This window comes from Chiroxiphia lanceolata, chromosome 4 (genome assembly GCF_009829145.1).
Source record: "Chiroxiphia lanceolata isolate bChiLan1 chromosome 4, bChiLan1.pri, whole genome shotgun sequence".
In the NCBI taxonomy this organism is placed as follows: domain Eukaryota; kingdom Metazoa; phylum Chordata; class Aves; order Passeriformes; family Pipridae; genus Chiroxiphia; species Chiroxiphia lanceolata.
The window spans coordinates 24895223-24907703 of NC_045640.1; the positions used below are offsets into that span (position 1 = coordinate 24895223).

The window sequence follows — 12481 nt, forward strand, 5'->3', positions numbered from 1 at the left end:
ACAGAAAGAGAAACACAAGAAATAAAACACAAAAGCCAGGATGACACCAGACAGACCAGGATGATGAAGGAAACCAAAGAGAAAACAGAGTCATCACAAAGAAAAAGTGGGAAAAATTTGCTTGGAGGGCAGAAGCAGTAAATAAATTGTGTAAAGAATGATGCCAAGTGTCACAAAGATTGCTTTTTGGATCCATTTTCTACTTAAATATTTGCTCCAAAAGGAAATTATTACAAGAATGTAAAATCTGTTCATCATGCAAAATATACTGGGATTAGAGCAATGAAACTGAAACCAAATTAGCTGGAAAAAAATTGGAGAATGGGCAGATAAGCAACATAAGTCACAGGAAATTATCCTTGTAATGCTCAAGGGACAGCTTGTCCGCAACCAGAAACAATATATTTTGCTAATTTTTGTAGCCTTATTATACAAAAGCTATTTTAGAGATGAAAACACTGCATAGGGCAAAAAGACATTATTTAGACAGACTGGGAGCTTGAGCATAGGCTTTAATGTCTCAGACTGCTGAAGAGCTGCTGAGATCTCACAGTTTGAGATGAAGAAAGGGAAGAGCCATGCAGAGAAAGTAAATAGAGGGAAGAGAGGCTCAATGCAAGCACACGACCCAGAAGTGTTACAGGCTGAGGTATACAGGTCAATGGCAAGAACGCATCTTTTTCATCTAAGTGATATTGTAACGTAGAGAAATATAATGCATGGCAGAAGAGCAACACAAACAGATGAGTAGCGTTTTTCTTTTTAGATTTTACAGGACAGTAGACGTTCAAAGTTACAGGGAATTTCTTTTGGAGCAAAGGGCATGAAATCCCACGTTAAAGCCAGTAACAAAGCTTCTGCAGGGTCAGGATTTTAACCAGGGTATGGGAGGTTTTGTGTTTTGTTTTGTGGTTTTTTTAAATCATGAAAACTTGGTGATGGTCCTAGCCTCAATTTCACTTTTCATTATATTCTAGCTAAAGTAAATCTTTAGGCAATCTTAAAACCCCTATCTGCAGTCATCAGTTCTAGTCTCATAATAGATTTCTGCTATAATTGCTCCATCTGATGGAGCTGCCAGTGACACAGCACTATTTTTTTCAGATTCCTCTCTAAAACACACTTCTTCCAATCACTCTTGAACCTTTACATAGCAAGCAGAAAAATGTGGTTGGTTGTAATGAATTCTTTTAAAATCAAGAAGACAATTTACTTCGGGAGCCACCTATTAAAGCACATTGTCTCTATTGTTTTGTCAGGCTGATTTTTTTTTTTTTTAACGAATAGCAGTCTTAATTGAAATATCCATTCAAGAGGACCAAAACTTTTCACCAGTTTGGCTTAAATACCCACATGGGTTTCCAACAAAGAACAATGGAATAGACAGAGAGAAATATGGGAAAATGTGAACATTAACTCTTAAAACAAAGCACATGCAATCAAAGTAAACAATATATTTCAAGTTGACGAGAGTTCTGTCATCTGAAATATGGGTGAGATTACACACATGTAAAGACACTGGGGTTTTCCTCCTCCTGGGATCAGCAGTAAGTCCAAAGTCCATGACTGACACACCTCTAATTGCCTGTCTAGTTAAATTATGTAAATAAAACCGATCCCAGATGTAAGAAAAAAGGGAAACCTATGTTATTTTGTTCATTTATATATACAATATATATTTCTTACATAGAAAAATCCTTCTGAAATTACTTGAAATAGATGGAACACTATAAATGAGCTCCTTTAAACATAATTTTAATTTTCAAAGAGGCACTTGCTCTCTGTAGCACCTTGGCACTGCTGTGGTCATAGCCAGGATACTGGACTTGAGCCTTAGACTGCAACAATAACTTGGGAGACTGAATGATATTTTTCCTAAAATGTTCATTTAAATAGACAAGTCTTTCTTTTAATTTCTTTTTTGTTTGGCAGTGCTATTTCTCTTAGATCACACAAAGGAAGTTACAACATTCGCTCTTTCATCACTTATAGATTCAGATCTTGTGTGGCAAATCCACACTAGTGTAGCCCTCCTGAAAACATGTCAGGAGAGAGGTAGAGAATAAGATTTGGCTGAAGTTTAAGTTGTTCCATGAACAAACAAATAACAAAAATGTTTTACTGTGTCTCCTATGCCCCCTGCACCTCCCACCTTTTCCTTTCTTGTTTCACTTACTGACCCCTCCATATCTTCCACTTCTTCATCTGTCCCCCATACACCTATTTTTCACACCACAAAACCACAAGCTGCCTTTAGTTTCCCCCTGAGTTCCCACAGCATTATCCTGTCTCTGCTGCCAGTTCAGAAAGCACCATAGAGCTTGCCAGGTTCAGCTGATGAAGGTGCACCAACCCTTCAGCAAATCAAGAAAGAGAGCTGGGTTCTCTGTTTTTCCTTCAGTGTGTGGGAATTCAGCATCCTTCAAAACTGGATGACACTGGTGCACAGATTCAAGAGTTATGGGAGAGGAACTAGAAGACAGACTAATGACATACAATTAATTTCCTTCTGAAACACTGATAAAATAATCATCTTAAAATAAGCCATCTGTCCATCAGTCCCAATCTTTTCATACGTTTCAGAAGCACAGATCATGCCAGTCTGGGTTTCCTCAAAGCTCTCTGTCACAGGGAAACCTTCAAAAATGCTGTTCTAAAGCACCACTCTCAAACTTCTTGAAGACTTGCACTGAATTTCAACAGCTTGGCTTATGTGTTCCCAGCATTGTCATTGCACAGGTGTGTACCAGCACAGATGTAAACATGAAGGTAAGATCTTTGTAGTATCTGCTGTCCTGAGCAGTTTGGAACAAAAAGGTCAACATTTTCCTTGAACCCTTTTTGGCAGTGCCAGCTGGGATAGGGAAATCCCAAACACAGAGCATGGACAGAGTTGTCTACAAAGTTGTTCTTTCAAGATGTTTTATGACACGAGAGGGATATTCCAAGAGGAGGAAAAGTTCACGCTCTTCTTACCTCTCCCCAGATGCCAACAGTGTCTCTGATGTCATTTTTACAGTAAGAGAGTTGCCTGATGCAATTGTTCACAGCAACACTGCTTTTTCCAGGAGCTAGATCTTCTTCTGCCATTTCTACCCAGCCCAGAGATCGCACAGCAAAGCACTGAAAAGAAACCAGAAAATATCTGTCATGCAACAGAAAACAGACAGTTCAGGTTAAAGATTCCCAGCTAGGAGGGGAACAAAATTAAGGCCTTGTAAATGGGCTTATGCTCAAAGATAAGTAAATGAAAACATAATTTGTGAATTGCAAGGTGAAAACATTCAAAGAAGAATGCATGACTTGCTATGAAAAGTATCTGTGGAGGCAACAGTAATGCTTTTCAATAAAATACTTCTGTTTAATATAAAGAAGGAAACAAGGGAGCAGAAAATAGTACGACAGAAAAATAAAGGAAAAAGCACAACTACAGATAGAGTGCAATTGAAATTTTAGCTGGGATCTAGAGCTCTAATTGAAAAGAAAGAAAATACTACTGGATTATGTCTCTTGTGAGATACCCACTCATTATCTCCTTTTTAACCAGAAAATTACACTTTTTGTGGATTACAGCAATCACTTCTACAGTAAGTGTAACTAAAGTAGCAAACAATAACAAATTCGAAGCACTAAGAAAAAGATAAGCTACCATAAGAGGAATGCAGACTTTTCCTAGAAGAAATTAAAATTACCTTTAAAAAAACCCACTTTAATTATACTTTTTTTTTTTTTAGTAGAAGGATGTTTAGCCAACCAGAGCACTCAGTTGGCAGAACAAGCCAAAGCGACATTACTTTGCACATATGGTGCTTTTTGCAAACAAAACAAAAGGGGAGAAATTGAATAGCACCATCCCTACCCTATATCTACTAGAGCAGAGAATAAAAAGCTTTAATTCTGAGGAAAAAAACTCACGCACATTTGCTCTCAGGCTTTATGGTGGGAGAAATACAGACCTTCCACTAAGTTAACAGGAGTTTGTCTATGAGACCAAGACTTGCTCCAGAGAATGTTACAGGAATCTCACTCCCAAACAGCAACGCACAGCCAGCAATAGGCACAACAGACTGACTGTTGCACCTCCTTAACAGACACACCAAATGCTTAAGATGGTCCCTAAAGGTTCAGCAGTAGTAGACCAATACTCATTGTCCAGTGCTGCTACCTTGTGCCACAGAGCCAGAAAGCAGACAACCATCCTGGGAGCTGCAGGAAGGTGACTGCTGGGAGCCCTGCTGCCTCCAGCAGCACCCTGCCACATGGGCAGGCAGCTCAGGAGCAGCAACAGCAGGTCCATGCTGGAGCTACCAATTAATCCTTCTCCTTGAGATGCAATAAATAACTCATCTTCAGTTCAAAAGCTGACACTGAATATTCATTTGCCACCTTCTAAAAAATGCGTTAAAGCCAGCAAGTAGATCAAGCTCACACACCATCACTAGTGTGCCATTTGGGAACAACTGCCCTCAAAAAGAAGCTACCACAAAACACCAAGGTATTTTAAATATGCATAATATGTCAACTTTGGCAAACTAAGGGAGGAATAATATTCACCAGTGAGTAAAAAGATTAATGAGTTTCTTCCTCCTTTCCTTTAAAACTTCTCCTTCAGCCTTCTTTCATTTTGCACAACTGCACTCATCCAAGCTCACTTCATGAAGAAAACCCAGCCTAAGAGCCTGCTTCCCATACCTCTGGTACCTACCCCAATGAGTCACTAATGATGCATCTCATCTCGAGCATCAGACAGCAAATACGCTCTGCAATTGTGTAAAACCCTTCAGTGAGTGTCACTAAAAAATTAAAGCCTTTCATGCCTCTAGATTTTTTGTGGATTTTTTTTTCTTTGCAAAGAAGGGAATCAACATGCAAATTCTCCCATGCTGCTCCCTGACCCAGCTCCACTGGAAACCCAGGGAAGTGCTGACTTTCAGTTCTAAATGGACACGAAGTAGAAGGTGAAAGAGTAGATAAAGGAGAGTTCACCACTCAGGGGTGCTCTTCACTTCAGGGCTACACAAGATATTAAAAAATCAACTTTTTAGCAATTATTACAGTTGTCTAATCTTAAGATTGCAGAATTGTTTCTGGCACATCAGATGCTCATGAATCTTGCTGAAAGTGCTGCTATACCCACTGGGGTATTAAATATTTATCTTTGCAAGCTTTAAAAACACCAGTTTTTACTGTACTAGAAGAAAGGGGGTTTTTTGACAAGTATTTAAATATTAAATTGAATAGCAGAATACTAGCACAGAGAAACATTTTCTAAATCATAAGAGAGGTGAAGAACTAAATATATACAACAAGCATACTGTTTCCTCATTACTCTTCATATCTCTACCACATCTGCAATTTGTTAGATGCTTTCTGAACACAAGGATAAATATAGAATCACAAATGCTTTGGGTTAGAAGGGTTTAAGATGACAGAGTTCCAAACCCCCTGCTGTGCGCAGGAACACCCTTCACTAGACCAAGACGCTCAGAGCTCCATTCAACCTATGTACTATTTGCACTGAACAGTGTGTATCTTAAGAAGGTCAAAAATGATGAAAGACAATCACTTCAAACTGACAACAGGTAAATCTCTGATTAGTAAAGATGGTAAACTGTTTATTTAAAAATTATTTAAAATTTATTTAAAATTCTCCAGCAGTGGCATCCACTGTATTTCTTCAGACCACTGTCATAACAGTACAGTGATCTGAATGGGACAGTCTTGTTCACCCCACATATTCCCCTCCATACAAAGGGCTTGGCTTCCTTCCCCACTTCCATTCCCTGTCGGTGCTTCCAAATTAGGAAGACCTGAGAAAACCCCTTGGCTTCTGACATCTGGCAAGTTTTGTTTGTGTATTTCAAAGAAGCCGTTACCATAACTTAAGCAAACTGCTTTAGAACAGCTTCATGAAAACAAACCAGTTTCCCAAATATTGCAAACAAAAACCTCTCAATCAACCCCAGAGAGACTCAACACCCCACTGACAAGGCAATGCATGTACCTGAGTATACACATAAATGAAACTTTCTTTTGCTCAAAATACACCTAAAGACCAAACCCTTCTATGTCCTGGTTAACTGAATACACACGCTGATGTGACTCGGCAGTGATGGCAGACCTTCATGCAGATTTCTGAACTAGAAAATATGTGGACTCAGTATTGTGATACACACCACTCAGCACCAGTACATAAACACACATCTGTGGGGTGGGAGAGAGGTGGAAATCTGAGCACACATGCCTGTGTGTCTGTCTCTCTCTGCATATTGCCAGCAGCTGGATTATAAGAATCCACTTCATGTTTTATTGCTGGTTGCTTTTTTTGCTCTCCTTCATTGCTTGACTTAGAGGTTCTCTTCTCTTTAAAATAAAAGAGCACAAACCTCAGCAGAAACAAACCACCCAGTGTCTCCAATCAGATATGATCTAATTTTTAGACCGTGGCTAGCTGAGTTAGCCGTGCCAGCAGAATTGCTTAGTCCTCTAGCACACTAATACAGCATCATGCTTCCCTGGCTCCCACCGATGATACTCACAAGCCAAAAAACAAAGTACTTCCTTTGACCTGAAAGAGCTTTGCTAACACAACCTCTTTTCTTCTGGAACTAACATCTAGAGTCAAATCAAGCTGAGCTGAAAACCAGAGTGCAGCTCTTCTTGATTATGAGTTCAATTAAAAAAACATTCCTGGTAATGCCAGTTCGTTATGCACCTCTACTCAAGGCTCACAGATGATTACTGGCAAGTCATAATTATTGGCCTGTCATAATTTCAAAGTAATCCCAATGCCAACTTCTGGTTTACAGTAGACTACCCGATCTCTTTCTCTGTTAGAGAAAGTTTTCTGTGCCTAGTCAGACCGCCTGCTTGCCCCCAGACTCTTTTCAAGAGCTGGCAAAAAGAAAACAGGTTTGAAGAAAACCAAACAAAGTTGATAAACCCAGCAGGATAAAGAGATTTAGGAATTGTATACTGTGTTTGGATCACTGCTGTTTGAAATTGGGAAGAGCAAAGATGCTACCATAACACTGTGTGGCTGAGAGAAGAGCATGGAGAAATGTCATTTAAACCACGGAATGTAATAATCTTGCATTTTATCTTGACTGGACTTCACATTTCCTACCTGGACATTGTGCAAAGAAAAGACCTAGGAAAAAGAGGCCACCTTATCACACACTACCCTATGAAAAGACGATGAGAAAAAATGAAAACACAGGTATCGCTGCTCGGTTTTACAGTTCTGGGGAACCTATGTTGCATGGCTGCAAATCCAATTAATGTTTCAAGGTAAATGATCTGTAACCAAAGAACTAAACTCATAAATGCTGTTGTCCAAACTCTGTAAAGAGCCATAAACCTCTCTAGCAGTGCAGTTCTGATCCAAAGCATTGCCTAAAGCTGGGGAGCTGTAGGATTGAAGAAATGAACAAACCACAAATTACACTTCTGCTCTTTGGCATTGGAAAACCTTCACCACAGGGTAGAGTTCTGCTCTGAAGCAGCTTTTCCAAAAAGCACTCTGGTAGGAGCTTTGGCAGGAATGTAGAACCATGACAAAATTCTGCACATTGGCAAATGCACACACTAGCTGTTGCCCCGTGCAATGCTAAGCGTGTACCATCAAAGAAAATGAAAATATTGAGAAAACACCAAAGCAAATACAATCCCTTGCTAAATAGAGGACAAGAGATCAACTGCACATGACTGATGGCAGAGTACAATTGGAAACGGGATGGGTCATAAGGACATGGTAGAAAAGATCCAATTACAGGGAGAAAATTAATAGAACATCAGTTTGAGAACAAACTAATGTACATTACAAGACCACAGACAGATTACTTTTCTTATTAAACAGCTGTTGGCAGACACTATGAACATCCGTATTAAGGTATGTTTTGCCCTGATGCTTTAATTCTGTGCTACTTATTTCTTCTCTACTTCTGAGACTACAGGACTTGATTTTGAGCAGTTTCCCTTGTTTCATTTTATGTTTTTCCTTTTCAAGGTTATATCTGTCTGCAGACATACGTAAATCATTACAGTACTTAATAATAAGGCCTTTATCACAGACCACTGAGCAGGCTTGTGCCCGGAACAACAGCATGCAGGTCACATAATAACCTTTATTAAGCAGCCAACATAATCTTCAAAATTTTACTTATGTTTTCTTCAACAGTTTTAAAATAAAACAAACTATCATATCATTTTATGCTTTGGAAGATCAAGCATCATAACATATAGCCACTCTATCCTGAGGTAGAAGTATGTTCCAGAATATTTGCCTGCTACACATCAAGAAAGATTACACTGATCACAGATGAAAATATTGGAGAAGATCAAAGCTAGACTGAGTAACAAAAGAATAAGAGATCTTATGCAATCAATGAACAAGCAAACCCTTTCATTTAATTGACATGCCACGCATCCATTTTCTCAGAGAAATACTGACAGTTGTCACATAAAAGTTCTTAGCTACAAAAATTTCAAAATGAAAAATCAAAAACATACTAATAACTTTTTTCAACATTTCCAGCTTTCTGTTGCAGTTCATCTTGTATTATTTCAATTCCTGAAAATGTGCATGCAATAAAAAAACAAGCACACAGATATTCAGGTCACAATGGAATTCAGAAATCACTAATAAATGCTATTTCAAGCAGATGCTTATAAACTAAACTTCTGTGGAATTAATATGAGGGCTTTACAAACACCGTAAAATAACCTTTATATGAAATTACTTCTCTAGAGGAGGTCAATACCGAATTTCTGTTCTCACAGTCTCTTACTAATTCTCCAAGCCACTATAGTCTCATTTTTATCAGACTCACAGACTCCAACGTGTAGGATGACAAAAGTCCCTCTTTTGTTTTGAGCTTAATACTTCTGTCTCAGTGGTTCCCACTGGCTTACAGCCAGAGGTCAAATCTGCTCTTTCAAGGCAAGAAAATGTTGCAGGACCACTGTGCTGGTTCAAGATTTTTGAATCCCAATTTCTTACTCATTATATATTTTCTGAGTCAAATGAAAATCTAGTCATTTGAGCAAAAAATGGAATGGACACTACTATTCTATACTAACACCCTCTGTAGTTCTGAAGAAGAAATTAAAATCACCTTATTCTTTTCTTTAGTCTTCTCATTACAAAACAGGTTTTGATTTAAGATACTTTGCACATACCTTGACTTCACATCCTAAAGGGATGGGTTTATGGACTTCACTTTGAGTAAGGGTGTTTGGGTTTCATTTTAATACACTGAAATAAAAAACTTCCTCAGTGAAGACAAGGCAGTCCATATTTTTCAGTAGAAATTCACACAGGATGTTCAAATTAGGATCTATTTGCAGAGTAACTGAACTGCTAGGATAACTCAAGAAGATTTCACTAATCTGCAACAAACAACAATGACCCCAACAAACACACCATACGCTTTGTCAGCAAAGACAAGCTCTGCAGGAGCTTACAGGCAGAAAAAGAATACAGACCTTCATTTCCTTAAAACTAATGCTCGGTACTCTTAACTTTAACCTTAAAAGCTGTATTTTCCTGATGTGGACTCTTCTTCAGGCTGATAGATGTAAGTGGCTCTAATGCAGCCAGCAGCACTCTATTAGTACTGTGGTGTATAATTTTAAAGGGAATATGCGTGACATCCAATTTAAAAAAAAACCCAAAACAACAAAACTCCTGAATAAACAAAGCCCCCTAAAAAGCTCCCAACCTTTAAGTGAACTCTTGACCTTAACTGAATCAACAGAGAAAAACCTTCCAGCTTCACTAAAGTCAGAATTTCATGTCCCTTTAGAAGCAATATTATTACAAGTAATTTGTTTTCTGCAGTATTATGTTTAAAACAGGATCCAAATCAATGAACTTAAATCACCATTGATAAATTCCCAGTCTTCAAAAAAACCCACTCAAATAAGTACTAATCCAGAGTCCAGAAATCTTGAGCATGGTGGGCCTCCCACATTTGAGGACCCACTTACTGTCACGCTGCCTCCCTGCAGCACCATGGAGTCATCATCTTCAAGCATATGGGATAATGCAAACTTGTGTAAGAGCAACATGGCACTATGATGTACAGCATATCTCACGCTTTTAAATCTCTCAGAGATAATATTTATCTCCCACTCCCTTTTCTCTTCAGTGAAACGCAGAAAATTTTGACAAGGAAAACTTCTCATTTTTTTAAGTGAATTTAGAAGTAGAACTAATAAAAAATAAATATACGTGCCAGGCTAGAGCTATCTAAATATTGCTCTGTCATTAATACAATGTTCCATTTTAATTGATTTTTAAATTAACTTCCTCCATAAATTGTACTTTCCAGCAAGTCCCCAATGGACAAAATAACCTACCAAGTTCTATCACACTGTTTTAAAAAATGTGTATGTGCAATATATAACATACCTAAATGTATATATATATTTATATACACACATAAATATATACTCTGCACTTTTTCCATTAAAACTCTATGCAGTGAAATGGTAAACATTGTAACACTGCAAACTAGAACAAGCTCTTTCCCTGAGCTGCCCTAAACTGGCAAGCTAATGTAAATAATTGAAGAGAAATACAAAAATATCTGTCAGTTCATCTTGTAGCAAGATGATGAACAGATATTCAAGAGGCAATTCACAATCAACAGGTCATTCTAAAAGCTGAAGCCGACAGAGGCTATATATCGTTTTAGAGGTGAAATGGTCAGTCTCAAGTGGGGAGTGTGCAGGGCTGCAAGCTGTGATTCCCTCTGCACTGCATTAGCAAAGATGCTGGTGAGCTGACAAGGAGGTCTCCAGCAACATCAGCCCAGGTTGCGCTAAACTGGGAGCTGCTTGCTCACCAAATTCATCAGTCTGCTGAATGGCAACAGAAGCTTTTTGCCTGTGGCACATGAGTATGACGAACATTGCTTCTTCTCCCAGTTTCTCTCTATTCCTCAGGGCTCCTTCATCAATCACATACGAAGTACTGCTGGCTCATAAAAAGTTTACTGTGTTGCACCATAAAACAGTGAATAAATTGTGATTAAAAACAATTAAAAATAAGAAACATTAAAATATTAGAAAGTGAAAATTCTCCCAAGAAAAGAAAACTTGCTTAGAGCAGCAGTTTGTTTATTCTTTTGTTCTACTGAACCACCACAGTTTGTTAAATGGTTGTATACAGCAAGATGCTATACAGAGATTCCAGCCAAGAAAAACTGGAGCTTGCACCTCCACGAAGATGACACTGGCACTTCAACCTAGTGAAGCAATAGAAACCCTTCTTACGCTGCCATCACTGGAAGAAACAGCATCATTAAAAAAAAATAAAACCAAAATCACGTATATTCATATTTTCTCAAACGTGGCCAGCACTTCCTGGTAGAGAAGCTACAATTGCAAGAGCACTGTTTCACTTCGGAAATGGTTTCCCATTACTCGGAGGCCCCAGCAGGGCAGTCAGTGTCATACAGTTGTGATTTCAGAGGCAGGGCACGCCGGCTCCAGCACCGCCTCACCCAGCTGGCAGCCAGGGAAGCTGCCTCCCCACAAGGAGAGTGGTCACTGGTGCACACCTAAACTGCCCACACAACTTGGCCACTCATGGCACTCATAAGGTAGCAATTACTCCAAGGGAAAAGCATGACCACACAGCTCCCATCTGCACCATTCATCCTTCTGTAATCCGTTGAAGTCTACATTCTTACTACCCCAACAATAATTCCTGGCCAACAGACCTGTAATTGTCAATACTGGAACTTCAATGCCACAAAGATACTTAGTTTTGATTTGAAACAAAAAATGTTCCTGTATTTATCTTCTCTTTTCCCAATCATGTAGAAATCTGGCAGCTCAGTGCAAACCGTTTGTACAGTATATCTTAATAAAGCAAATCCTGATAATGCCTCCAAATTCAAGACTTAAGCCTTGCATTACCAACCTGGAGAGTAACAGTAAATTTTATATTTAAATTTTAAAGCAGTAAATTTTATTTAAATTTAAAGCAGTTCCATTCTCTTTCATGTAAGCAATGGCTTTGTGATATATTTTTTCAAGGAAGGCTACAAGTAAAATCTCTCCTCTACATCTCTCCTACTGTTTAGTCACTCATGTACTGATCCTGCACGCTAGGTTCACATCTAGTCAGATCTCAGAGATTATGGGATTTCTAAGAGAGAAAGAGATGCAACATTTTGCAGGATTAATTATAATCTGGAAGGGTTTGAAAATTAAGCTACATTATCCCAGATATTTATATTTTACATATAATATAACAAATAAACATACTGTAACTCTGTATGCCTGAACAAAGTAAATAGCTGAGATTTGGAAAACACTACAAATTCCTCTGCCCTGTACTCATCTTCATATTTGATTAAACTAGACTCCATTTAGGAACAAGGCAGAAGCAAATATCCTCTAGATGGAAATCTGTATGATGATGTACATCACTCATGACATTAGCACTTAACACCTAATGACAAAACAG

The 12481-nt window shown here is 38.5% G+C and overlaps 1 protein-coding gene across 5 annotated transcripts in view; it reads right to left on the bottom strand.

Moving 5' to 3' along the window:
- APBB2 (amyloid beta precursor protein binding family B member 2) overlaps positions 1 to 12481 on the bottom strand; it is a 181900-nt gene that overhangs the window by 42827 nt on the left and 126592 nt on the right. For all 5 annotated transcript variants that reach the window (XM_032684724.1, XM_032684726.1, XM_032684722.1 and 2 more), the window contains one exon: positions 2977 to 3123. In XM_032684724.1, coding sequence (XP_032540615.1) covers positions 2977 to 3090 — 114 coding nt within the window. In that variant the 5' untranslated portion in view covers positions 3091 to 3123. The remainder of the gene's footprint in view (positions 1 to 2976; positions 3124 to 12481) is intronic.